Source organism: Lynx rufus, unplaced genomic scaffold, assembly GCF_022079265.1.
Source record: "Lynx rufus isolate CCGP_SWC_20201006 ecotype Redwood Valley unplaced genomic scaffold, mLynRuf1.p SCAF_13, whole genome shotgun sequence".
In the NCBI taxonomy this organism is placed as follows: domain Eukaryota; kingdom Metazoa; phylum Chordata; class Mammalia; order Carnivora; family Felidae; genus Lynx; species Lynx rufus.
In genome coordinates, this window is record NW_025814827.1 from 34,235,863 (window position 1) to 34,259,508 (window position 23,646).

Sequence of the window (23,646 nt, forward strand, 5' to 3'; positions counted from 1 at the left end):
GTGAAGGAACTTGCTCAAGGTCTTGTAGTGACTGAGTATAGAACCAAAATTTCAACCCAAGTACATCTGCCCCTAGCCCATTCTCTTATCTGCGCTGCCCAGAGGTCCCTAGTTCCAAGGACTGTCTGATGTGACTTGACTATGTGAGGTCAAGTGTCAGTGAACAGTTGGTGGGGGAACGTTTGCCTCCTTGTGCCAAGCCTGACCACCACCCAGCAAGCGCCAGTCATGTGACACAGAGCATATGTGGGGAATATCCCTGCACCATTTCTGATCAGAGCGTGAGGATCCCCATGTGGCACTGGGCGTGTGGGGCAGAGGGGGCTTCTGCACTCACCCTACAGTCCTCAGCCCTAGGAGAGAGGCACACTTGGGAAAAGACCCCTTCCTCTCCTTCTCTTCCAGGGTGCTCAACCCCTGTCCCTTCCTGCTTGTGGGATGGCCTGGGCCAGTGCCCCTCACCTGATGGGACTGCCCACATGTTTCTGCTGATGGGGCCAGGAGGCAGGTGCAAATGCCCTAGGGAGGGTCTGGGAGCGTGAATGGAGGGAGCTGACATTGCCGAGCCCTGGGGCTGCTAGGCTGGAGAGGGAGACGGCCCCTCCGAAGGGACCATGGGTTCTTGCAGGATTGGAGTCCTCTGCCTCTCTAGGCTTCCAGCATGCCTCAGTCTCGGTTTCTTGATGTGTAGAACAGGGGAGACAGTGTCCGTCTGTCTTGGGAAGGTGATGGAATGATGAGGTCCAGAGCATTGGGGAACCAGAGTCCCGAGGACCTGCATCCCCCGGTCAGGGCGAGAGGTTGTTGACCCACAGCCCTCATAGCTGCTAAAGGGAGCAAGGTGGACACTTCCCTCCCCCGTTCCATGTATGTACCCAGCTGCCACAGGGAGCACGAGAGCCCAGTTTTGGTGCCAAAGGGGCTGAATCCCAGGGATCCTCCAGGAGAACTTGCTACTACACCAACCTAATAGGTCTATCTACTACATATCCAAGAGAGAAAACCCTAGCCCTAGGTGGCAGCACTGTCTGGGCCCAATTAGGTGTTTGCGAAGAGTCTATCTGTCCAGCTGCTGGGCAGATGTGTCCTTGTGCCATCCTCAACCTTAGCAGAGGGAAACCACCACAGCCAGAGGCCTCCAGCCTCTCTCTGCCTGCCTTTCTCCCAGATTCTGCATCTGTACTAGGTTTCCTATGCCAATGGGAGTACATAGGCCTGTCCACCCCAAACGCAAACTGACACTGGAGGCTGAACTTGCCTGGCAGTGCCCAAGGAGCCTGGTCATGTGAGCAAGCCACCAGATGCAGAGGCCACTGTCCACCCACCTCAAGGGGCTCAAGCAGGGACACAGCAGGCTGTGGCTGCCTTGCCAGTTACATGGGGGCCTGAGCTACTCTGGGCAGGGCTGGAAACAGAAAGAGCCACCTAGATGCCAAGGACACTCACTTTAGAGACATGATGAATTCATTTAATATCTTCTCACTATGATCACTTTGCAGCCCTTGCTCCTAATGGGCTCCAAAGTTCCATCCAAATGTCTGTTGCTGGCAGTTCAGCTCTCCGGCTGGCATTTTTGCTGCCAGAACTAACAGCTGGAAGCTGCTTGAATGGAAACCCTTCATTGTCTTTCCTCTCTCCGCTCAGCCTGTAGCAGTCATCCCTGGTCTGAGGCTGGGTCATGGCCATGACCGGCACCCATGTCCTAGATCCCAGGGCCCAACTTTCAGGAAGGCCGGGGGGCGGGTGGGTGGGAAGCAGAAGGCTTGTGCCTGACTGGGTAAGAGCACAGGCCAGAGCCCCAGGAAGGGAAGAGTCTGAGGAAACATGATGTTGGCTGCTCAAGCCCCATCCACAACCCTCTGGGTGCAACACCTTCGCTCTAAGTGCGCAAAGGCCGCACATTCTGGGCTGTGTGACCTCTTGGCAGCACTGGCCATCCAGCTGCAGTGCTCTTAGAACACTGCCTTCTGCATCCGTCCTGGGTCAGGGTTAGAAGGCGTGGCCTATCTAACTGCCGCTTGACTGTGTTTAGAGGGGCCTGGAGGGGCCCAGGCGGCTACTGCCATCCCTTCTCAGGGTCTTTCCTTCCTTAATCTCTGGCCCACACCTTGATTACCACAGGGATGGTGGCCCATGGGAACTTTATGTGAACAATTACATGGCAGGGTCCTGGTGTGCACTGGCATGTCCTCACTAGTGGCTGCCATAACGGCCTTTGCCGGGATGATGGACTGTGTGGGGGCAGCTCCACCTGTCTGCCCATCCTTTCCTCCACAGGAGCTCTGCACGCATGCTCTCTCCTGGCCTTGCATTCTTGCCCCCAGTCCTGGCTTTGTCCCTCTCCAGGGTATGAGACCCCAACTTTCTCCACCTTTCTGGATCCCAGACACACCACCTTCCGGCAAGACCCACTATAGTGGAAAAGAGAAGTCCAGCTGTGGCCTGGTAACAGGGTGACAGATGACAGGCAACAGGCCTCTTGCTTCTGGGATCTGACCTGTGATGGTGGCCATTGGACATTTAATTTCCTGCCTGTGGTCATAGGACATGCTGGTGAAAAGTAAGTAAGTACCGGAAGTAAAGGGTCTCCTGTGTTTTCCTGACTTCTGCCCCAGAATCTCTCATTCCTAGACACATTCATCATTCCTCTCTTCCTTGGCTTAAGACACTGCCAGCCTTATGGTTCAAATGTAAAATGCTTCCTGGGACAAGGAGAACTTGAGTCAATCCATTTATGAATTAGCTGGATCTGTTTATCGTAGAGTGTCCAGGAGGGGAGGCTGTGGGGGAGGGGCAAAGCCTCTCCTTGGGGGGCGCTGATGAGTGAGCATGGGCTGAGCTGGGGCTGCCTGTTGAATAAGCTGCAGGAGCAGGGCAGCCCAGGTGGTGTGTGTGTGTGTGTGTGTGTGTGTGTGTGTGTGTGTGTGTGGCAGGGCCAGTCCCCTGTTAGGGCAGGAGGCACACAGGAGCATCAGGACCCCTCTGGCCTCCTAGTGTTTTGGGCCAGGCTGTCTCCTCAAGCCTCTGCAGCTTTTGTCTGCCCTTGCCTGCAGGGTCACCTTTGATGTTACTGCAGATAGAAAGGCAGTCTGGGCAGTGAGAGAGTCCTGGACTGGGAAGTGGGGACCCTCAAAGCCTGAAACCAAGGCTCTGCCATCAGTTAGCTATGTAATCTCGGGACCCACTTTCCTTCTCTGGGCCTCTGCCTTCCTCTATAATATTATGGGGCTTGATCAGACATTCTTAGGGACTCCTTTTGGCTTGAATGTGCTCTAGCAATCTAAGGTGGCCATCTCCTTTTGGGAGCAGTCCTTTTCTCCTCTGCACCCCACCCCCCTGACCCCAGACTGCACTCTAGAAGCACATGAGGCTGTGGAATAAATGGCCCCCTGGCTCCCTCCACCCTCTGTGCCTTCCTGTGCAATTCCTCATTTGAAGCTAAAAGAAAGAAAATGGAGGCCGAAGGCTCCAGGCCAGGAAGCTGAACCAGAGAACCAGTCCTCCCAGTTCTAACTCTGCTGCTGCTGCAGCCTTCAGGAGCTAGGACATGCACGCAGACAGCAGGAGGCCTTGAGTAAAGGTGACCGGCTGGTAGCTATTTGCCCTGAGGTGGAGCGGGCTGGGTCCCTGCTGCACTGGTACCAGAGATCAGAACAACTCACTAGCCGACCAGACCTTTCTGGACCTGCTTCTCTGAGCACCCAGAGGCCCCCCTCTCCACATCCTGAGCAGCCTGAGTGTGCAAGAGAACACACATCAGCCTCCATCCTGTTAGCCAGAGGCGCAGGGGCCTGAGTGCTTTGACACGGGCAAACCAGAGCCAAGCAGAAAGATGCTAGTGTTTGCTGTCTGAGGGAGCACTTCTGAGGGGGGATGGTCGCCACAGAAAACCCACAGATGTACAAAAAAGGTCATCGTCCTCCCTCTGTAAAGACATGGGTCTCTGCACTGACTGATGTGTTACAATGAGGTTTTATAGAAAATGCTGGCCAGCATGAGTGTCCCTTTGCTGGGGCTAATGTGGCTCCATGCAGTTATGGGGGAACGCTTTTTTGCATGCTGATTTCCCCCCAGCATATGAAAGTATGCTGTGCTTTGGTTTTACCTTGTTCTTTCAGGTGAAAGAACCCGGATTAACTTTCCTAAATCCATAGAACTTTGGCAGAAAAAGCAAAAAGTCTCTGAGTCTGAACCTTATGGTGCCTGGGCATTTCTAAGTCATCTGCCAGAGTGATCAAGAAGTCCCCTGGGGTCTCTGGTCTGGCCCCCTGCATGAAGCCCCTCCGAGTTTGTGCTTTCAGATGGGGCTCATGAGTATACAGTTCTTCAAGGAATCGGGGCCAACACGTGACAAAATTTCAGGCGCAGAGAGAAGTGGGACCAGGCCTCTTGGTTCCTTCACTGTCTACAGCCTGTTTTAAGTCCTCAAGGCCTGAATCTAGATCTCAGATGGAGAAGGAAACTCAGGTTTCTTTGAACGACAGACTCCAGTCATTCCTTAGAGAAACTCAGTGGCAGACAATTTGCTATTTGGGAAAAACTGGAGTGGCACCGCATTTCTTTCCAGCCTTCTCCCTCTTCTTGCACTTGTGTATCTCCTTGAGCGTGCGTCCTCTGCCCGTTACTGTTCAAGCGGCTTCTTCTTTTGCTCCACTTTCTCAGCTAATCTGTCTTTGTCCATCTTTGTTAAGTTCTATGTTGAGAACCATCTCCCAGCATCGGTCTAAGTTTATAAATGTTCTGGACTGGATGGGTCACGGCCGACAGCTTCAGCAATGAGTCTGGGGCCCAGGGTGGGCAAGAGGATGCTGCCACCTGTTGCTGATCATGGCTGATCTGTAGCTCAGCTGGTTTCTGGTGGGGTGGCCTCCAGACTCAGCTGCCCTTTCCACTCACGGGGAAGAGCTATAAGCTCCCCACGGCAAAGGCCTGGTCCTTCATTTGTCAGCACTTTCCCCTGCACCCTGTCCCCACCACCCGTGGCGTTTTGTAGTCAGGCAGTCCTGTTCCCTGCCTGCAAGCCAGTGAGCCAGAACCAGGTGCCAAGCGCCATCACCAAGTGATGCCTGGAGCCCGCATCTGGCCAAGAAAAGACAAATTCCCCTTTACCTCACATCCCCCACATCTCACCTTAGCCCCGAGAGGGCCCTGAGGCAGAGCTCAGAAGGGGACAGACAGCTTCCAGTCAGTCTGCTCACCTCGGGCAGCAGGGCCAGCTGGGCTTCAGGAAGTTGAGAGCTCTTTCTGCTTCTAAAGCTTCCATTTTCCATGCTCCCTTCCAACCTGTTGGCTAGCCTACCTCTTTGAGGGGCAGGCGGCAGAATGCCTGTTTATGAGGTTTGCAGTACTGCCCACGTCGGGAACTGCTCCCGAATCCTGGGCCTTCCCACTTACGGTGTGGAGAAAATCCTATGGGGAGGGCTCTGCTTCAGGCCACAAGACAGTTTCCCACAAGTCCCCCCTACCTTCTGCACCCAGGAAACAGTGCGTTACAGGCATCTCTGGGACTGTTTGCGTACAGAACACAGTCCCTCAGAGTCTCCACCTTCTCCCTGCCCCGCCCTCCCATACAGGTGGGCAGGTTTAAGAAAGCCAGCCCTCCAGAGCCCTTCCTGAGCCTAAAACCCAGGCTGCCGGTTCCTCTCCTGCTTCCTACGCCCTCGCCTTTATCCTCTGCTCCCTCCTAGCCCAGCCAGCTGCCACTCTGCCAGCCTGCTGTTTGGCACTCCACAGCCTCTGGGTACTGGCTGCTGCTCAGCTCTGCATACATTCGAGACCCCTAGGCTTGGAGTCACCTTTTGTAAGGAGGCAATACCCCCTCAGCTGGGCCATTTTCTTCCTACCGGAGCCAGGTATGGGGATTAATGGAATGGGAGACACTTCTGGGTTCATCCCAACTCTAGTCCCATGTGCTCCTCTAGGACAGAGGGCATTCTTGGTCATCCTTGGGAATTGTGCTGAGTGGGCTTTGCTGTGGCTAGAGACCTCAGACCTGCCTGCACCTTCCCTGTACCTGGCACATCCCAGAGAGGTCAGCTCACCAAGACCGTCTTTGGGGGACTGGAAGGTCTATGGAGCCCCCACACTCCCACCTTGCAGCCGTTATCAGGGTGCACGGAGTTTTCCACCCCAATCAGGTGCTTCCAGAAGCTTTGCCCCTACGTTCCAATGCCTTGCTGACTAGACACCCTTGTCAGTAGGGTTCCCAGGCTTGCCACTCCTAGGCTGCAGAGGGGACCCCTTGCTTGGCCCAAAGGCCTTATTCTGAGCCAGATGCGCTTCTGTGGGGGCCGAGTCCGGCGGCCCTAACCAGTTCCCACCAGAACCGGCTTAGGGGAAGACCGAAAGCAGGTCCCTCCAACCTCGGTGCGTGACACCAGGGAAAGAAGAAGCTGCATATGCGGTATTAGCCTTGCTTCTTGGTGGGGCCCTAGCACTTTAAACCCCAAGTGCACTGGGCCTGACCTCCGGGAGCCAACCAGGTCATTAACCCTGCAGCAGAGGCGGGGAGCCTGAGGCCTGTGAGAAGGGATGGTGCTCAGCCAGGCAGCCCCCTGAACCTGACCTGACTCCAAAGTTTCAGAGTCAGCATCTCTGCCAGGTCAAGCTCTGCAGCAGGGCGTGACTGGGAGCTGGGTCCCAGCGATACTCCATAAATACTTGTGGGCCGAACAGGTGAGCAGAGTGTCCCAGGTGTGGTGGGGTGAGAGGGGCCTTCCCGAGGGGCATCCTGGTGGCACCACACTAGCCCAGCCCAGCAAGAGGGGGAGGTAAAGGCAGAAACAGCAGAAACAAGCGTCTTTTCCTATGGCCAGGAAGCCATAGGAAATCAGCTTGCGCCGGGCTGTTTCAAAATCAGTCTGGAAAGGGAGCGGCAGGTCCGCTGGGGCGCGGGGCTACCGATCCTAGCAGCCGGCAGCTGCCGCCCCTGTCCCAGGTGGTGGGCAGCCCGACACTTGGGCTCCCCAGCCCCGCCCGGGAAGCCCGAACCCACAGCGGCAGCAGGGACCTTACCGTGGCCGCTCCTCGGGGCCGCTGGGCCTCAAGCTCCTCACTGCAGGCTGGTGCTTGTCCGGAGCCCAGGAAGCGGCACTCCCTTCAGGCAAAAAAAGAGAAAAAGGAAAAGAAGAAGAAAACCTCAGCGCTTTTCTTGCCTAGCCGCTTCTCCTGAAGGCTCCTGGATGGTGTCGTCCTGCCTCTGTGGGCACACAGCCTCCTCCCTCTGTCAGCTTACTCACCGGTGTGCCCGTGAGGCTGCCAGCTGTATGGGGGAGGCGGGGGGAGGTGGCCCACGCCCCTCTGCCTGACACACCGGAGCATGCTCTGTGGGGGTCTGGCCTGGGCCGCGGGTGGCCCCCAGCTGGGCCCGGAGCGCAGGGAAGCCATGTCCTGGCCGGTCCCTATGGGCTCAGCAGAGCACACCCATAGGTGCTAACTGGCGCCGTGTGGTCGAGTGACAGAATTCCTTGATAGGAGGCTGTCTCCTTAGGACCTGGGGCTGTCCCAAGAGGGGGCAGCCAGTGCGCTGTCTGACCCCCTGGCAGGTTGGCTTCCATCCTTGGGCTACCCCTCTGGACCATTCCCTACCTTGAAGTCCTCCCGTGTCTCTGTCCTGTGGACTCAGAGAGGGTCTGGGTGTGTCTGAGCTGGAGGTACTCCTCATCCTGGGTACAGCCAGGCGCTTGGTGTCCCTTTTCCGCAGCACCCGTCTCGGGGCCTGGGTGGGCCCAGCATCAGGATGAACTGCTGCCAAGTCCTGCTCTCTGTCCCCAGCAGGGGGACAACACACATGCTCTCACACACACGTGGGGCCACACCCAGCACAGAGCCACCTACCTGCCCCGGCCAGCCTAAGCCAATCCAGCCTTGCTCTCCAAATGCCACTCTGACCCTAGAAGCCACTCATGAACAGCAATATCCTGTGAGAGGTGAGTTCAAAGCCGGCCCAGGAGGACTCCAGTTAGCACGGACCAGTCTCCCCTTCTCTCCCGACACCTCCAGAGGACACAGCAGCCTGATCACCATATCTGTTATTGCACTTTGCCGGCCAGCATCTCTCTCTCCGAACCTCGGGCCCCCACAGCATCTTCCATGTCCTTGGGGGGTGGCAGCAGATTCCTGATAGGTCCCATCTTCCTCGCAGCCCAAGGTAGAGAGGGGAGAACTAGAAGGGGCGGGACTCAGGTGCAGCTCCAAGTTTCCAGCTCCCAAAATAATCAGATGCAAAAGGGAAGGAAGAAATCTCCGGGCCAGCAGGTGACTCAGTGCCAGTGGGCCGGCTTAGTCACCTGGATGGCTGCTCCCAGCTCCTGGCACATCAGCCAGGGAGCAGTGCCCTCCCCCATCTGCTGTCGACAACAGGGCTGTCAAAGGGAGCGTGGCCTTGGCCGAGGAGCGCCAGCTGGCCTGAGGCTGCCTGGCAGGCTGCACGGGCGGCGAGCTCCGGCCTCCTTCCCAGCCGCAGCACGCCCCTCCTCCACCACGCACCCAGGCTCACTTTGGGATTTCTCCATTAAATCCTCAGGCAGCGACCTGCTCGTTTGGGGCGCTGAGCTGCTCCAACGTTGCTTGGCAATTTTGATATCGTCGGGGGTTGCTATGGGGAGGAGGGTGATGTCATTGACACAAAAAACCCACTGAATTTACAAATCAGCTGGGGCTGGAGCTATTTATAAAAACACGTTTTTTCCTGCCTTCCTTTACTGAGGGGGAGGGAAGGGAAGGGCTGCCTGCCAGCCTCAGTGGAAGCCTCCCCCAGCCCCGCAGAAGCCAGACCCTCCCACCCAGGCTCCCCACGCCACAGAACTGGCCGGCCTGGCCACAACTGGGCCGAACTCCCCTTTTGGGGTCTCAGCTGGTTTTGCTGTGAAGGGCGGGGAGAGCGGCATACAATGGGTGGGTGATGGGCAGGATGGGTGCCAGCTCCTGGGTTGGCAGGGGCCGAAGCCAGCCACTCAGCTGGACCCTTGAGGAACAGGGTCGTGTGCATGTAGGCAGCCTGAGCTCCTCTGGGTGCCTGCAGGCCAGCACCTCTGAGTACACCAGGTGGAGCCCAGCCCTCCTGGCTTGGCCCCCTGCTCCTCTCTTACCACACTCGCTGAAACACCATCCTCTCCGTGGCTTTGACCGTCAACCTGGACATGCTTCCCCAGACCCCACGTCTGGCTGCCCTGCTGCAGGTGCCACACCCCCCCCCCCCATAGCCACCTCCTGCTCTGAGCGCCCAGTTGCTGACAGAAGGAGATGCTCTCCTTGGCTCTTCTCACTGCTGGCCCCTTAGAGCCAAGGTGACACTAAGCTGCTTACATTATTTTTGAGAACTCTTTCATAAATCTTCCATAGTGAAGCAATGTGGTGTCTGGTTAAAAGCCCAGGTTCTGGGTTTTCACAGTCCTGAGGTCACCTCCCAGCTCTGCTGTTCATCAGCCGAGTGACCTTTGGCGTGTTATTTAACCAGCTGAACTCAATTTTCTCATCCATAGAATGGGGATGATTTCACCTGCCTCACAGGGTGTGGGAATTAAATGAACAGAGCTCCTGGCATAGGGACTGCTCATAAACATTAAATCTTTTCCTCCGCCTTCGTGACTGTGTTTTTTGCTGTTCACCCTTATCCACCCACCAAATGGTGGCGGGTTAAGCTTCCAAAACCATGACCCCCAGTCACCTCCTGGGCTGAGGTCTGAAGCTGAACACATAGACATGTTGATTGAACTGCACTGTATTGGACCTCATGGCATGAAGCATAAAAAATTCGGTTAGTCAGGTCCTCCAACTACCAGCTACGGAACCCACCCCAGCTCCATCCTGAGCAGGAAAGGAACTCTTTGATGGCTGTCAGGTAACTAACACCCAGCACTGATGACAAGCCTGGAGAATCAAGTCCAGGGCAGAAGCCAGCGCTTGAGGCATCAGGATTGACTCTGTAGTCTGCATACTCCCCTGAGCCTGGGTGCAGGGTGCCCCGACTGCACTCTCCACCTAGCGCACCTCTGGCTCAGGTCACGGGCAGAGGGGAGGGAGGCTGGGCTTGGACGGTGCTTCTGTTACCTCACGTGATGTGGGGAAGAAAACTAGGATGCTATTACTGAAGGAAAGGGGAATGGGTGCCAGAGGCCAAAAACCAGCTGATGTTCGAGGCAGCATCTTTGCTCTTTTTTTCTATTCATCTCCAATTCCTGAGCGTGATAATCAGGGAGCATTGACTCTTTTACTCTTCCTGTCCATAGGCTTCTGAAAACTGATGGTCTGCGCCAACTGAGACCTGTTCCTCTACTCTGTCATGTTGCATGACTCCTTGATTTGGCGAGACTATCTGCAAACTTAGATCTGTTCCTTTCGTAGGTTGTAGAAGGGGAAGGAGGGACGTGCCAGCCATTGGAAGAAACCCTGCAAAGCTGGACTGCCTGTTGCAGGGCACAGGTGGGCGGATGCCCAGTTGTTCCTGGGCCAGTGGGTCTGCCCTGTGCCCTTCTTTATCCCGGCAGGGCCACCTCTCTGTTAGTCCCAGTGGGCCGTGAGCTGCTCTGGGGCAGGAAACCCAGCATGGTGCTTGGCACATGGTAAATGCTTCTGTTAACTTTGTTGAATGAACGAACATCTGAAGAGGCTCTGTGCTCCAGCCATCCTTACTTAGAACGCGGTGAATCATGGAGCTGAAAGGGACTCTAGAATCACCAGCCCTGCCCCCACTTCTACAGGTGCGAAGACTTGCAGCCCAGAGAGGCTGAGTGACTCAGCACAGCCGCAGGGGAGACGAGAGGCAGTCAGGACTGGAACTCCGCTTTCCCTCCTCACAGGCCTGGATTGTTCCCTTTGCCACCCACACAGGCCTGTTCTAGCTCAAGCCCTGAGTGTGTGACGTATCTGTGGTTCAAAGGCAGTGGCGGTGCTCTCACCAGGGGCGTTCCTGCCGTTGAATCTCCGCTCCCTGAGAGCTGTGGCCGATATGGATCTGCCAAGACGATGGCCTTATAATTTCTCAAGAAAAGTTTTTCACTTTATTCTTTTGTTCTCGAAGGTGGAGATATGCTCACAGCCTCAAAAGTAACTTGCCTCAACTGCGCTATTCTGGTTCCGTCAGCTTCAGCTGAGATTACCGCTTACATCGACAGTGTCCCACTGACCGCATGGTTTCAGCAAATCACCGCGGCTCGGAAAGGCCACGTAACAGTGAAGTCCTAACGTTTTTATGAACCAATGCGTCCTGGGTTTTCCCAAAGAATAAAACATTTCAGAAACCAAGCCTAGGGCTCTAGTGTGTGGTAAATATTCCTTTTGACAGGCAAATTTTTCTAGAAACTTAGGTTCTCCCTCACACTTCCTGCCTCCCCTTCGTGCTGCATGTACACAGGGTGCTTTACGAAGACCTTCCTAATGGCTGTGCAGGCCTGTCTCCACCTGCCTATACTTGTCAACACCTCTACTGTAGGGCCAGGAAGGGAGGGACAAATTCTTCCCACTTCCAGCCCCTACCCGGAAAGGAAGGGCTTGCGTTAATGAGCAAGTGTTGTCACTGGAGGCCCGTGTATGTATCCTGCACTCCAGGACTGGCACTACCTTAGAGGGGCCCCTAAGCCTCGGGCCTCCAAGAGAACCAGACCAGAGGCAGAGGCCCACCTGCAAGAGCTTTTCCCAAATGGTCCTGCATGGCAGGTGGGGTGCCTGGGAAGCAGAGGTTTCCAAGATACCCACCCAGGGGTGTTGGTAGCAAAGGGGAGGATGACCAGGTCAAATCCTGGGGGTCCTCAGTGGGAAGGAAGCCTCAGGGCTTTGTCAGATAGGGATGCTCTGGGTCCCTTTTGTGCCCACTTCTCTGGCCCTGCTCCTCTGTCATCCTGTGTGGGTGGGAGCAGGGGCGTAGGGGAAACCCAGGATAAAGAGGTGCCCTGGGGGCTGGGTAGGGTATGTAACGGATTGCTGGCAGGGGAATTTTCTCCATGCTCCTGGGAGTAGGAATGCGGGCTGGCCTGCAGATTAGGGAGTTTCTCTAGGAACTCTTCCTCAACAAAAGCAAAGGGGAGAAGCCCAGGTGGAGTTACTGTTGCCGCTGGCTAACAGCCTTGCCTGACCCTGACCCTTGGCCCAATGCTGCCTAAAAGAGAAGAGGGAATGATGAGGCCTTCCAATAGCCCGGTCTGGGCTGCAGAACCTACCCGGATACCAATGGGCAGGGGAGGAGGGAGGAGGCCAAGGGACCATAATGCAGTCTGAGGGAAGACTAGGAGGATTCCCTGAGAAACTGGGTTAGCATTCCCCACGCCTCTGTCCCTACAGTGCCCCTGCCTCTGGGTCAACCGGGGGAGTCAAGAAGAGAGGGAGACAGACCCAGAGAAGAGGCCTGGGTCAGCAGATGGCCTGAGAGGGCAGAAGGCAGATACCATTTTGTATGGTCTTCCCTTCTTGCCATTATGCCCTGTCACAATGCACTAGGAGACACGGGAGAGGGAAGGACAGATCAGGATCTCAAAAGGATTAGGAGTGACCCTGGCTAGGGACTCTGCTGTTGTCCTGCAGGAGTTTCCCTCAGGAGAAACAGGATGAGCCTTTCCTGGGAGCAGCCTCTATGAGAGGGGCTGGCCCACCTCGGTCAGAAACCAGCTGGGACCTCTCTTGAGACACAGCCCAAAAGAAAAGCTTTGTTGGAGTGAAATAGGCCCCCCTCCCCTCTGGCCACAGGGCCTTAGAAGTGAGTTGAGCTGGTTCCAGCGGCCGGGGCGGGGTCAGGGGATTGACCCGGAGGAGTTAACCACAATGTGAAGGCCAGCTCAGAAACCGGTCAGAGCTACGAACTGCAGAGCCCGAAGTATGGGACTGGCGTTATCCTGTCTCCAGCAGAAGATGTGACTGGCCTTTGTCATCCTAGCCCCATCCGCTAGGAGCAGAGCCTTTGTGATGCACCACAGCTTCTGCATGAGCAAGGGCTTAGTGATAAATCTGGCACCCAGGTGACACAAAGCAGCAAAAGGACATGTGTGGAGGAGGGTTCCCATTGTCTCTATAACGTGGCCAAAAGCTCATTTTCTTGGGCACAATCTGTTGTCTGTGCCCCGTGCTAAACCCTTCCTAGCCATGTATCAGCTCATTCCACCCTCACAACATTCTAATTCATGAACCCATCCAACCAAGATCTATTGAGTACCTGCTAGGTGCAAAGCTCTGTGCTAGGTACTGAGGGTAACGCAGGGAACAAGACAAGTAGCCATCCTCACAACGCTTATACTCTAGGTAGGAACTATCATCCCATTTCAGAGATGGGAAAACTCAGGCCTCCTGAATTTAACTTACTTGCTCAGGTCACTAAGTGACAGGGCAGGGCTTTGAACTCAGGCAATCTGTTCCAGAGTCCAGGATGCTATTTTGCTACCAAATGCTTCCTTTTTTCTTCCCAACACCACCCACGTGGCAGACACTATCGTTTGCCTCTCTGAATCCATCCCCCTTTTTACTTGCTGGAAGAAACTGAATTTATACGGATGTACACTTTTACACTTGTGTGCTCAGGGAAGGGCCTCTTCCCAGGCCCAGCCCCAGGAATGAATCTTGATTAGTTTGAACCAATCTTCCTAATTCCCTCCTTTTGCTGGGGATTAGTTTAGGCCCCAGGTACGCCCCGTATAGATGACAATCTTATTAAGAAACAAGAAGGGAGGTTTGCTGGGAGGGTTCTTGGGCAAAGTTTTCCTGTGCTGCTCCAAGTTGTTGATCCTGGAACTGTGGTAGCTAACTGGTTCCGTAAGGTGACCAGCCTGAGGACAAAAACCAACATGCTGAAGATGGCGGAAAAGCAACTTGGGTCCTCTATGAATTGCTGAGCTCCAGCGCTTGTTGTTACGGGAGATAACAGACACTCTCACCCCTTATGAAATTTTGGATTGTTTCTTCCTGACTTGTAGCCGAAAACTACCAGATATAAACTGGCTCCGATCCCTGCCATGCCAGGACCCCCCGGCCTAGGCTGGCCCTCACTTCCTCTGAATGTCTTAAAACACATATTCTCCACTCCTTTGACTCTTGGTTGTTTACTTGGAGATGTCCTTTGACTTATCCGTGTATCTCTTGGCTTTTAACCTGTAATATCCCGTTTCTGTAACTAACTTATAAACTCCCTGAAGGGAGTAAGCGTCCTTCCGTCCCTTTATGCCCTTCGTGTACCGGTCATTAATACAGAACACTGGCAGAGCTTAATAAATATTTCTTGGCTAATCTTCTTTGACACATTCCAAGAGATTATTTGCTGCCCTAGAGGAGTAAATGAACACGTTTCAACAAAGAGTAAAACAGGCGTCAGCAGGTTGCAGCTGGAGGCCTGAGTGAATAAGAATGTCAGGAGTCTCCAGTCTCCAACGTGGCTTAGACTCCACAATGGATCACAGCAGCTCCAGCTGCTTCCTGTGCACGCAGCTCTGGGCTCCTGCTGGGGAGACGCAGAGGAATCTGCTGCTTGCTATGAGCCAAGCAACTTTCATCTTTAGCAACCACATCTTGGGTTTTAATTCTCACAATGGCCCTTTGGGTAGGAGCCGTCAGCACCTGTTTCTGGATGGCACGTTGACCTGGTCGGATCAAGTAGCTGGCAAGCAGACCTAGGGTTTGAGCCCAGGTTTTCTAGTTCCTGCACTGAGTTTATAGGGCTCCCTATGTTCCCCCTTTTTTGTATTAAGCAAGTGGTCATCTGGTGCTCATTGGCACAGAAGTTGGTAGCAGAGTGTAAAATAGAAATCGTTCTAAAAGCCTAAACTGTAGCAGGAGGAGCATCAGAAAGAGACTGAATGTCTTGGCCTTAAGTGGGGTGAGTAGGCCCTCCTCCCTAAGCCGGGTGTTCTTTCCCCTGGTCAGAGAGAGGAGTGAGTGGCATCTGTCAGCAGCTTGAGGGAAAGAAATCTGCATCCTGCTTCCCACCACCGAGGGCACCAACACTGCCTGATGCCTCAGAGCAAACTGACCAGAGGTAGCCTTTTAAGGATTCTGTGCTTTGAACACAGCACGGAAGCAGCAGAGAGCTATAAGCTGGGGGAGACCCTGCAGACTGAAGTGACCTTGTGGACTGAAGACCGGGGACCAGGCGGACCTTCCTGATAGCTTGGTACTTGGCTGATCTTGAGACTGTCTTAAGGACAAAGATTTGGTTCCCGGAAGGTCACCTCCAACAGGAACAACTCCTTTCCCCTTATCTTTAGATTACAGACACCATGCTTCTTTCACCTACCTTTATCTTACTACAGATTTGGCTATATGCTATACTATAAATTGACTTTTAAGACAGTAAAGCTCCAACCAACTGGCGGGGATCCCAATCTACTTGAGAGGATGCCAGAGAACTTTAGATTGCTCAAGCAACATAAGAACTAAATCAATACAAGTATCTACAAGTTACGGGTACTAAAAACTTTAATTTGCAGTACTCGGTAGACACTCAGGCTGTCCTCATTTTACAGAGAATACGAACTCAGAAACGGTAAGTAACTTGTTCAATGCCACACAGCCAGGATTCAAGCACAGGCATTCCGGCCCTAGAGGCAGCATTTCTAACCACCATGCTAGTGTTTTTTGTTTTGTTTTTTTAATCTTTATTCACTTTTGAGAGATAGACACAGAGCACGAGCGGGGGAGGGGCAGAGAGAGAGGGGAACACAGAATCCTAAGTAGGCTCTAGGCTCTGAGCGCTCAGCACAGAGCCCGATGCGGGGCTTGAACCCACGAACCATGAGACCATGCCCTGAGCCGAAGTTGACGCTCAACCGAGCCACCCAAGCATCCCCGTGCTAATGTTTGATTTGGCACCATAGGCAGGGAGCCACCTCGATCCTGAGAAAGTACTAGCAGACCCCGGGCCTGTGCGATTGACCCCTTATAACGTGAGCACTGCATGGGGGTTCTAAGTGTAAAAAAAAAAAAAAAGACACATATCTTGTCCCAAAGACCTTATCTGAGTGAGGAAGGCAAGGCATGCACATGTTCCTGTTCAAGGCGGCTAATAATATAATGCGGTAGAGGAACGTACGGGTAGGAGCTACCGGGCGGCCCCTAGTGGCCTATACCTAGTGGTGGAACCTCAACCATTGGTCCACATGCTAAGATACTGGATGTGACTGGGGGAGTCCTGAGCACGTGGAGTGGCTTCCTTATCTGTTCAGTGATGGGGTACAGTTGATGTGTGGAAGGTCTCTCCCAGCACCGCTAGTCAACTTTCATCTACTCTGCCCAGCTCTTATTTCTGCCCGCCTGACCCCCTTGATTTGCTGGGACTCCTCGACTCACTGTACCGCACACGCGCTCATCCTTAACTCATTTCCTTGAATGAGCCGATCTCATTGAAACTTCATGTGTCACCTTTTCAATGTTTTATTATTTTATTCTAGCATTACCAGCTTTTTCAATTTTATTTGAAAAATGCAAAAGCAAACAAATAAATGTATGTTCCTGTTTTTGTTCACAGATTTTAATGGGTATTTGGTTTTTATGAGATGTCATCCTCGCTTTGCTAATTGCAGGACTGAAGCAATTAAATAAAAATGCATCACATGACCAGGCCAGTAAGATTAAACTACTTTGAAACTGCAGCATACGCTGATTCACATAACTGTTTTAAATGAACGTGAGGCTGCATTAAACACACGTGGGAAATAAAGTACACATTCCAATGGAATGAATACACCTGTGAAAATAACATTTAATTGTGAAAGGAGTAAACAGGACAATGAAGCGTATCACAATGTAAGGTCAGCTGTCAATTACAACAGAAGGTTATAGAAACGTACATAAGGTGCCACACTAGAAAGTGAGATTATGATTTCATGCATATCTAGAGCCTATGATAGATTTTATTCCCTTTCACCAATGCTCCGGTTTAACTAGTTTTTGAATTCATAGCCGCTCTTTTCCAACATTTTAATTCACAACTTATTGTTGGCAACCATGTGCTAATATCTGGGAGTATATAAAATTAATAGACACATAGTTGTTTGTTCACAAGGAGTTTGAAAACTAGCAGTCTGGGCAACCACTCCTTTCCTGTGGAGAGGCCAATTTGAACTTCTGGGACAATATCTTGGGCAGCTGAAAGTCTGCCACAGGAGCATCTAAAGAACAAGATTATTGGTAGTGGTATTCTTTGATTAAAAAAAAGAGGTATATGTTTATAGAAGTTTAGCCTAAGTTCATCATGGTCTGTCTGTTCCTTTCTTAATCATATAATGTCAAGTTTGTGGAAACTCAAAGTGTTTATATGAAAGTCATAAAATAAATTTTGTTTTGAAAAAAGTCAAGTTTTATGTAATTCAATTCCTTGTTCACAGACATAGGAAATTATAAGGAAGATGGTAATCATGGAAATCATATATCTAATGAAAAATTACAAAACATTTGAATACATATTAATTTTTAGCACACTAAAAATAGAAGTTTAGATAGATTCTCTTCAATGATTTAAAATTATTTTCACTCTAGGGGTGCCTGGGTGGCTCTTTTGGTTGAGCAGCTGACTCTAGATTTCAGCTCAGGTCGTGATCCCAGGGTCATGAGATCAAGCTCTGCGTCAGGCTCTGTGCTGAGCGTGGAGCATGCTTAAGATTCTCTCTTCCTCTGCCTCTCACCTCTGCTTGTGTGTGTACGCTCTCTCAAATAATAATAATAAAATATACGTATATATATATATATATATATATAATTATTTTTACTCTTGCATTTTAATTCCAATTTAATCCCACTTTGATATTTGGATGATAAACTTCCCAAATTTCCCATTAAAAAAAAAACTAACACTTATTAGGTTTTTTATTTTTTAATAAAAGAAGGGAAAAGATCACAAAACCATGGCCCATAATTTCTTAGACAACAGATAAAAATAAAAAAGTAATTAATACATGTACATGGTCAGAAAATTCAAAATGTTTAGAAACACACAAATTGAAAAGTAAAAGCCTTCATTCTGTCTTCTCTCCACTCCTGTACACTCCCCCCAAAGGCAATCACTTTTTCCCTTCATTTTTTTTTTTTTTTAACCTAAGCTGAAAATGTCTGGAATTAATCTCTCAAAGCCTAATGCAGGTTTCTGCCATCTCTGTGGACTCATGCCAAATTGGAAGACTGGCTTTCAGCACCAAAGCCAAGGCACCCCTACAGTCTACAAAAATGGTCTGACGTCACCTCTGCATTGGTTCCAGGATTCACATTTTCCTGGGGTCTGTCATATTGATCATCCTTTCGGGACTAATGAGCCTTGGAAGCAAGGAAGACAACAATATAAACAGTGCTTTATCTTTGAGCACCTGTGCCAATGTTTCTTTAAGATAAATTCTTAGAAAATTTTCTCAGCTGGAGGGAGTATTTAAATTTAATAAATATTGCCAAATCACCTTCTAATAACATACAATTTGTACCAACTAACGATATAAATGAGTATCTGCTTCCCCTCACACTAACAAACACAATTTTCAACTATTTTCTATGTGAATGATAAAAATTTCAGGTTTATTTTGCATTTTACTTAATTCAGAATGAAGGGTGAACATGTCAGGTAAGTTGGCCATTAAAATGTTTCTTAGTGGACTGTTCATGTCCTTTGTCTATTTCTACTGGTTTTCAAAAATTTTTAAAGAGTTTCTTTGTACATTAGGGTTAAATAGTGCTTTGTCATATTTTATTCATTCGGGCATTGGGGTTAAAACAGGAAACAAGTAAATCCTTGCCCTTAAGAAAGTTAAATTCTAGTAGCGGAATATAGAAAAAAAATTTACACACACATACACACACACACACACACACACACACACACATGTGCAGAATTGTGATACGTGCTTTGGAGAAAACAAAGCAGGGCAAAGAGGGACAGAAAGTAGCAGCAGTGTGTGTGGGAGGATGTGTGTGTATAGAATGGCCAGGGAAGACCTCTGTGGTAAGGTGGAGATTTGAGAGGACACCTAAAGGGAAGTAAGGGAATAATCCATGTGAAGATACAGGCAGAAGAAATGGTAAGCAAAAAGGCCATAAAGAGATAAACTAGCTGGAGTGTTTAGGGAGAAGCAAGGAGGTGGACAGGCTAGAGAGGAGTGAGTGAGGAAAAGCAGAGTCAGGGAAGAGGTCAGGGAATAGTGGGCTCAAACTGGTAGGGTCTCATAGGCTGTGATACGTGTTCTGTTATAAATGGAGGTGGGTGGGGAAGCATAGAGATCAGTTATGAGACCTTGAGGTAATGCAAGTGAAAGATGATGCAAATACATGTTGCAAGTAATTTTTCCTAGTTTCAGTTTATGGGTTTTTTTTTTTTTTGAGGCGAGAGATAGGTAGCCATATTAGATTTAGGTTTTTATCTACTATAGTAATAAATAGGAATCTTCTTGTTTTTATCTTAGCTTTATGCCACAAAGACAAAGGTTATAAAGCCATCTAGTATTTCATATTTTCATTTTCTTACATTAACATTTTGATCTATCTAAAATTGTTTTGCAGCTAAGCAGTGAAACAGGCAGGACCACTGCATGTGGCTGTGCAACTTTTTCACTGCACAAGGGCACACGGCTGACAGGGTAAGTGCAGACTGAAATCTGGGAAAGCTACAGTGCACTGGGAGGTACAGAATCCACTAGAGGATTAGAGTTCAAACTCTAATCCATTGTTTCAACACTAGTTATTGAATACCCCACCTTTTCCCATACTGATTTGAAATGCCACCTTTATCCTATTAAATTTGGTGGAATGAAGGACCTCATTAAGGTCAAAGTTGACCATATTAAGAGAAAAAATTTTAGGGGCACCTGGGTGGCTCAGTCAGTTAAGTGTCTGACTCTTGATTTCGGCTCAGGTTATGATCTCATGAGTTTGTGGGATCGAGCCCCACCTTGGGCTCTGTGCTGATGGCACAGAACCTGCTTGGGATTCTCTCTCTTCCTCTCTCTCTGCCCCTTCCCTGCTCTCTTTCTCTCTCTCTCTCTCTCTCTCTCTCTCTCTCTCAAAATAAATAAACTTAAAAACAATTTTTTAAAATACATCCTCCTCACTAGGGAAGTCTATTTTAGGAGCCAGACTGGAAGCAAATTCTGGCATGTTAGAAAGGGCTGGTACAGGGGTGCCTGGGAGGCTCAGTCAGTTGAGCCTCTGACTCTTGATTTTGGTTCAGGTCATGATTTCATGGTTCCTTAGATCAAGCCCTGCGTCCAGCTCAGTGCTGGCAGCAGGGAGCTTGCTGGAGATTTTCCCCGCCTCTCTCTGCCCCTTTCCCACACGTGCATATTTGTTCTCTCTCTCTCTCTCTCTCTCTCTCTCTCTCTCTCAAAATGAGTATATAAACTAAAAAAAAATTGTAATCTCCTTAATGGGATCATCACTACTTAAGTTAATAAAGTCATCTAAAAAAAAAAAAGGGCTGGTGCAGTTGGGAGGAAGAACTCCACCTTTTCCAATGCAATGGAAAAGAAGCCTTTCTTTGGTGTCTGCTTAAAAACTTTAAACACATCGACAACAGTCATTTCAAAGAGGCTTGCGCGAACCATCTGGAAGGCTTTCTTATCTACCTTGAGGTAACAGCTCAACTAACAGTCTAAAGTCCTACTGCTATAGGAAACCTTTTTATTTCCAGATTCAGGTTTGGCATCAGTTAGAGCACTTTGACTTGGGTGGAAAGTTTCTTACTCAACTGGCACTGGAAGATGAGGGCTCTAACAGTGGTAGAAGATGAGTGGATGCACCCTTTGTGAATGGTGAGGCACTATACATTCCATGGTCTCTTTTCAAAAGTAAAAACCCTATCTTCTCAGCTATTTCCCCTACCAGGTCCATCGTTAGGCTACTTCTGCCTTAGTAAGACAAGAAATAGGAACCGTTTGAAGCTTCTGCCAAAAGACAGGCTTCCTTCTCCAAAGACGAAAACAAGCATAAAACACAAGGGAAATGGAAATATGCCCACTTGGTGGTTGTATGCTCAGGCAAAGAAAAAACTAAGACATCACAGGTCCTAGGGCGCCTGGGTGGCTCTGTCAGTTAACCGTCCGACTTCAGCTCAGATCGTGATCTCACAGTCCGTGAGTTCAAGCCCCAAGTCAGGCTCTGCGCTGATAGCTCAGAGCCTGGAGCCTGCTTCAGATTCTTTGTCTCCCTCTCTCCCTGCCCCTGCTCCACTCATGCTCTGTCTCTCTCTTTCTCAAAAATAAACAAACATTTAAAAAAAAAAAAGGGACATCACAGGTCCTAACTGTCTTCTTCCTTCTACAACGAAGGGTTGGGGTTGGAGGGGCTGGGGAAAGGAGGGAGAGCTGGCAAAACAGTTGCAGGTTCTCTAACAATGGAACTTCCTCAGATTCTCCTCTTGCTTCTCAGAGTGGAATTTCAAAGACAAATCTTTATCTATAGACCAGTGGTTTTTCAGGCTTTCTGTTAAAGTTCTTAAAGATTCACTAGATGGTAGCTATGCCTATGTTAAGAAAGAATCTAAATTTACTGTCCAGCCTCAGACTAATGATTTTAATGTGTCAAAGGGGTGGACTGAGAAATGAGGAGAGCCGAGGCGTAGAAGGGTCCAATTACACAAAAGATAAAGATACATAATTTTACATCATCAGTTGTACAAAAAGCGACCATAAAAATGTTTGAAAAGTTGTATTTTGGTTAAGAGCAAAAATTTCTAAGTTGATTATCTTTCAGATTCAAGTCATATTTCAGCGCTTTAACTATATACGCTTAAATATTTTTAGTTGAGATATACTTAGAATTTTCTGCTTTCCAGCAATCTTAGAGCAGTAACAGTGACAACTGGAGTCAAAACACACACACACACACACACACACACACACACACACACACACACACAGAAATAATCAGGCACCATCATGGAGGGAGGCACATTTGAGAATTTTGATATTCAGAAATGAAGCAGATCATTTTCATTGCCCCATTCTTCCAATTTTCTTCCCTATGCCCAAGGCCAGGTATAATTCGTGCTTCTGTTTGGGGGTCCAATACTTCATCTAGAGCTACTCTCTCCCCAATTAGTACATGCTTCAAAATTATCTTTTCATTCTGCCCTTCTACCTCTTCAAATCTTCCAAACAACAAAACTTGCTTCCATTCTTTCATTGAGCCCCAAGTCATTCTGCATGTCACAGAATGATTATTCCATTTCTAAAAGGCTGCTACACCCTGTTCAAAACCTGCTCTCTTCCTTTCTAACAGCCATAATCCTAATCAAGAGACCCAAGAGCCGCAGCACCACTGGATTATATGAAACACACAAAAGGGTCTTGTGGATAAAAAAATGAAAACATTAAAATAGAATCAAAACGAACAATTTTGCTACTTAAAATTTAAGAAATTTGGCCTTACAGAAATAATTTTATCTACGTTTAAGCCTAGGCCACTTAGTGGAAGGTGAGGAGCACCTGAAGGAATGGTTGGCTATTCTGTTTTATTATGATTCTATCATAGCAGTTCCATGTCTAGGATATATATAAATTTCCATGGTAAAACAGCTCCTGTCTGCAAAATCAAGCCATTTATTATCTTAGCTGGCAAAAAGTAGATGAGATGTTAGAAGCACAAATTGAACAAATACTATTTTATTACTTAAAAATACATAGCGACCATTAGGGTACATGTCACAAATTACACAAGAAAAATGTACAGGGAAAAGTAGACAGATGTGTTAAATGACAATAAGGTACCCATTCCTATGGAGCCCATTAAGAATAAAACAGTTCTTTGTTAGTTAGACAAGGCCAAGAATAGTGGCCTTGTAAAAAATGCGAGTTACCTAGAAATATACCTCTACTAAAAAGTAGAAATGTGTTGGTAGTGTACCTAAATGTGTTCTAAATTAAATTATAGCATACCCAGGCCCAGTGTTCCATAATACAACCATTGGTTTTAGGCAGGAATCTGTGAGAGACTTGACTGCCTATCTTGCTGAAAGAGCAAAGCCCCAGGACTGATTAACTTCCCTACCTTCCATAAAGCTTTGTTCAGGTGATTTTGGAATGCGGTGTCAAACACCCCATTCATTGCTGCTGCAAGTTCCCTCAGAACAGACACTGTGGACTCATCACTGGCATTCAGAATCCGCACAAAGAATTTATTCCACAATTCACCATCTTTTAGCCTAAAAATATATAAAACCATTTCCATCAAGATTAGGCACATAAAAGAACTCTGGATTTAAATCAGTGGTACATTTATGCACTAAATAATTTAAGGTAATAGCTACAACTCTAGGATTAGAGCGCATTCAAGTAGTCCTGTCAAAGCACAAGGTGGAACTTAAAAAAAAAAAAAAAAAAAAAAAAAAAAGACTACTCTGGTGGGGAAAGCCATAATACAATGCATGTAAAGAGAAAGTCTCTGATCTGAATCTATAAATTTCCTCTGTGCACTAAGATGCAGCACTGTTCTACAATAGAAGAAATATGAATTTTGCTTCTCTTCTCTAACTTTCCTAAAGTCTAGGTAGGTCTTACAGAGACAGCAGTTCTCCCCCTCCTCCAGCCCAGTGTTTTATTATCTTCACAATCTTCTGAGAATACTAAGCTTGACTGAAGTAACTACTGCTTAAGTCTATGATGTTTGTAACTTTTTTAAATCAGAGAAGCTTCTATTATTGGGTAAGGCAGGGTTATTAGGAAACCCCAGCTGATGCTACCTGTTTGTATTAGACCCACCTAG

At 49.3% G+C, this 23,646-nt stretch overlaps 1 protein-coding gene across 1 annotated transcript in view; it reads right to left on the minus strand.

Annotated features, from left to right (window-relative positions):
- Nucleotides 1-22,531: 22,531 nt before the first annotated feature.
- BUB1B (BUB1 mitotic checkpoint serine/threonine kinase B) overlaps nucleotides 22,532-23,646 on the minus strand; it is a 50,154-nt gene continuing 49,039 nt past the window's right edge. The window contains exon 23 of the mRNA XM_047075331.1: nucleotides 22,532-23,086. Coding sequence (XP_046931287.1) covers nucleotides 22,855-23,086 — 232 coding nt within the window. The 3' untranslated portion in view covers nucleotides 22,532-22,854. The remainder of the gene's footprint in view (nucleotides 23,087-23,646) is intronic.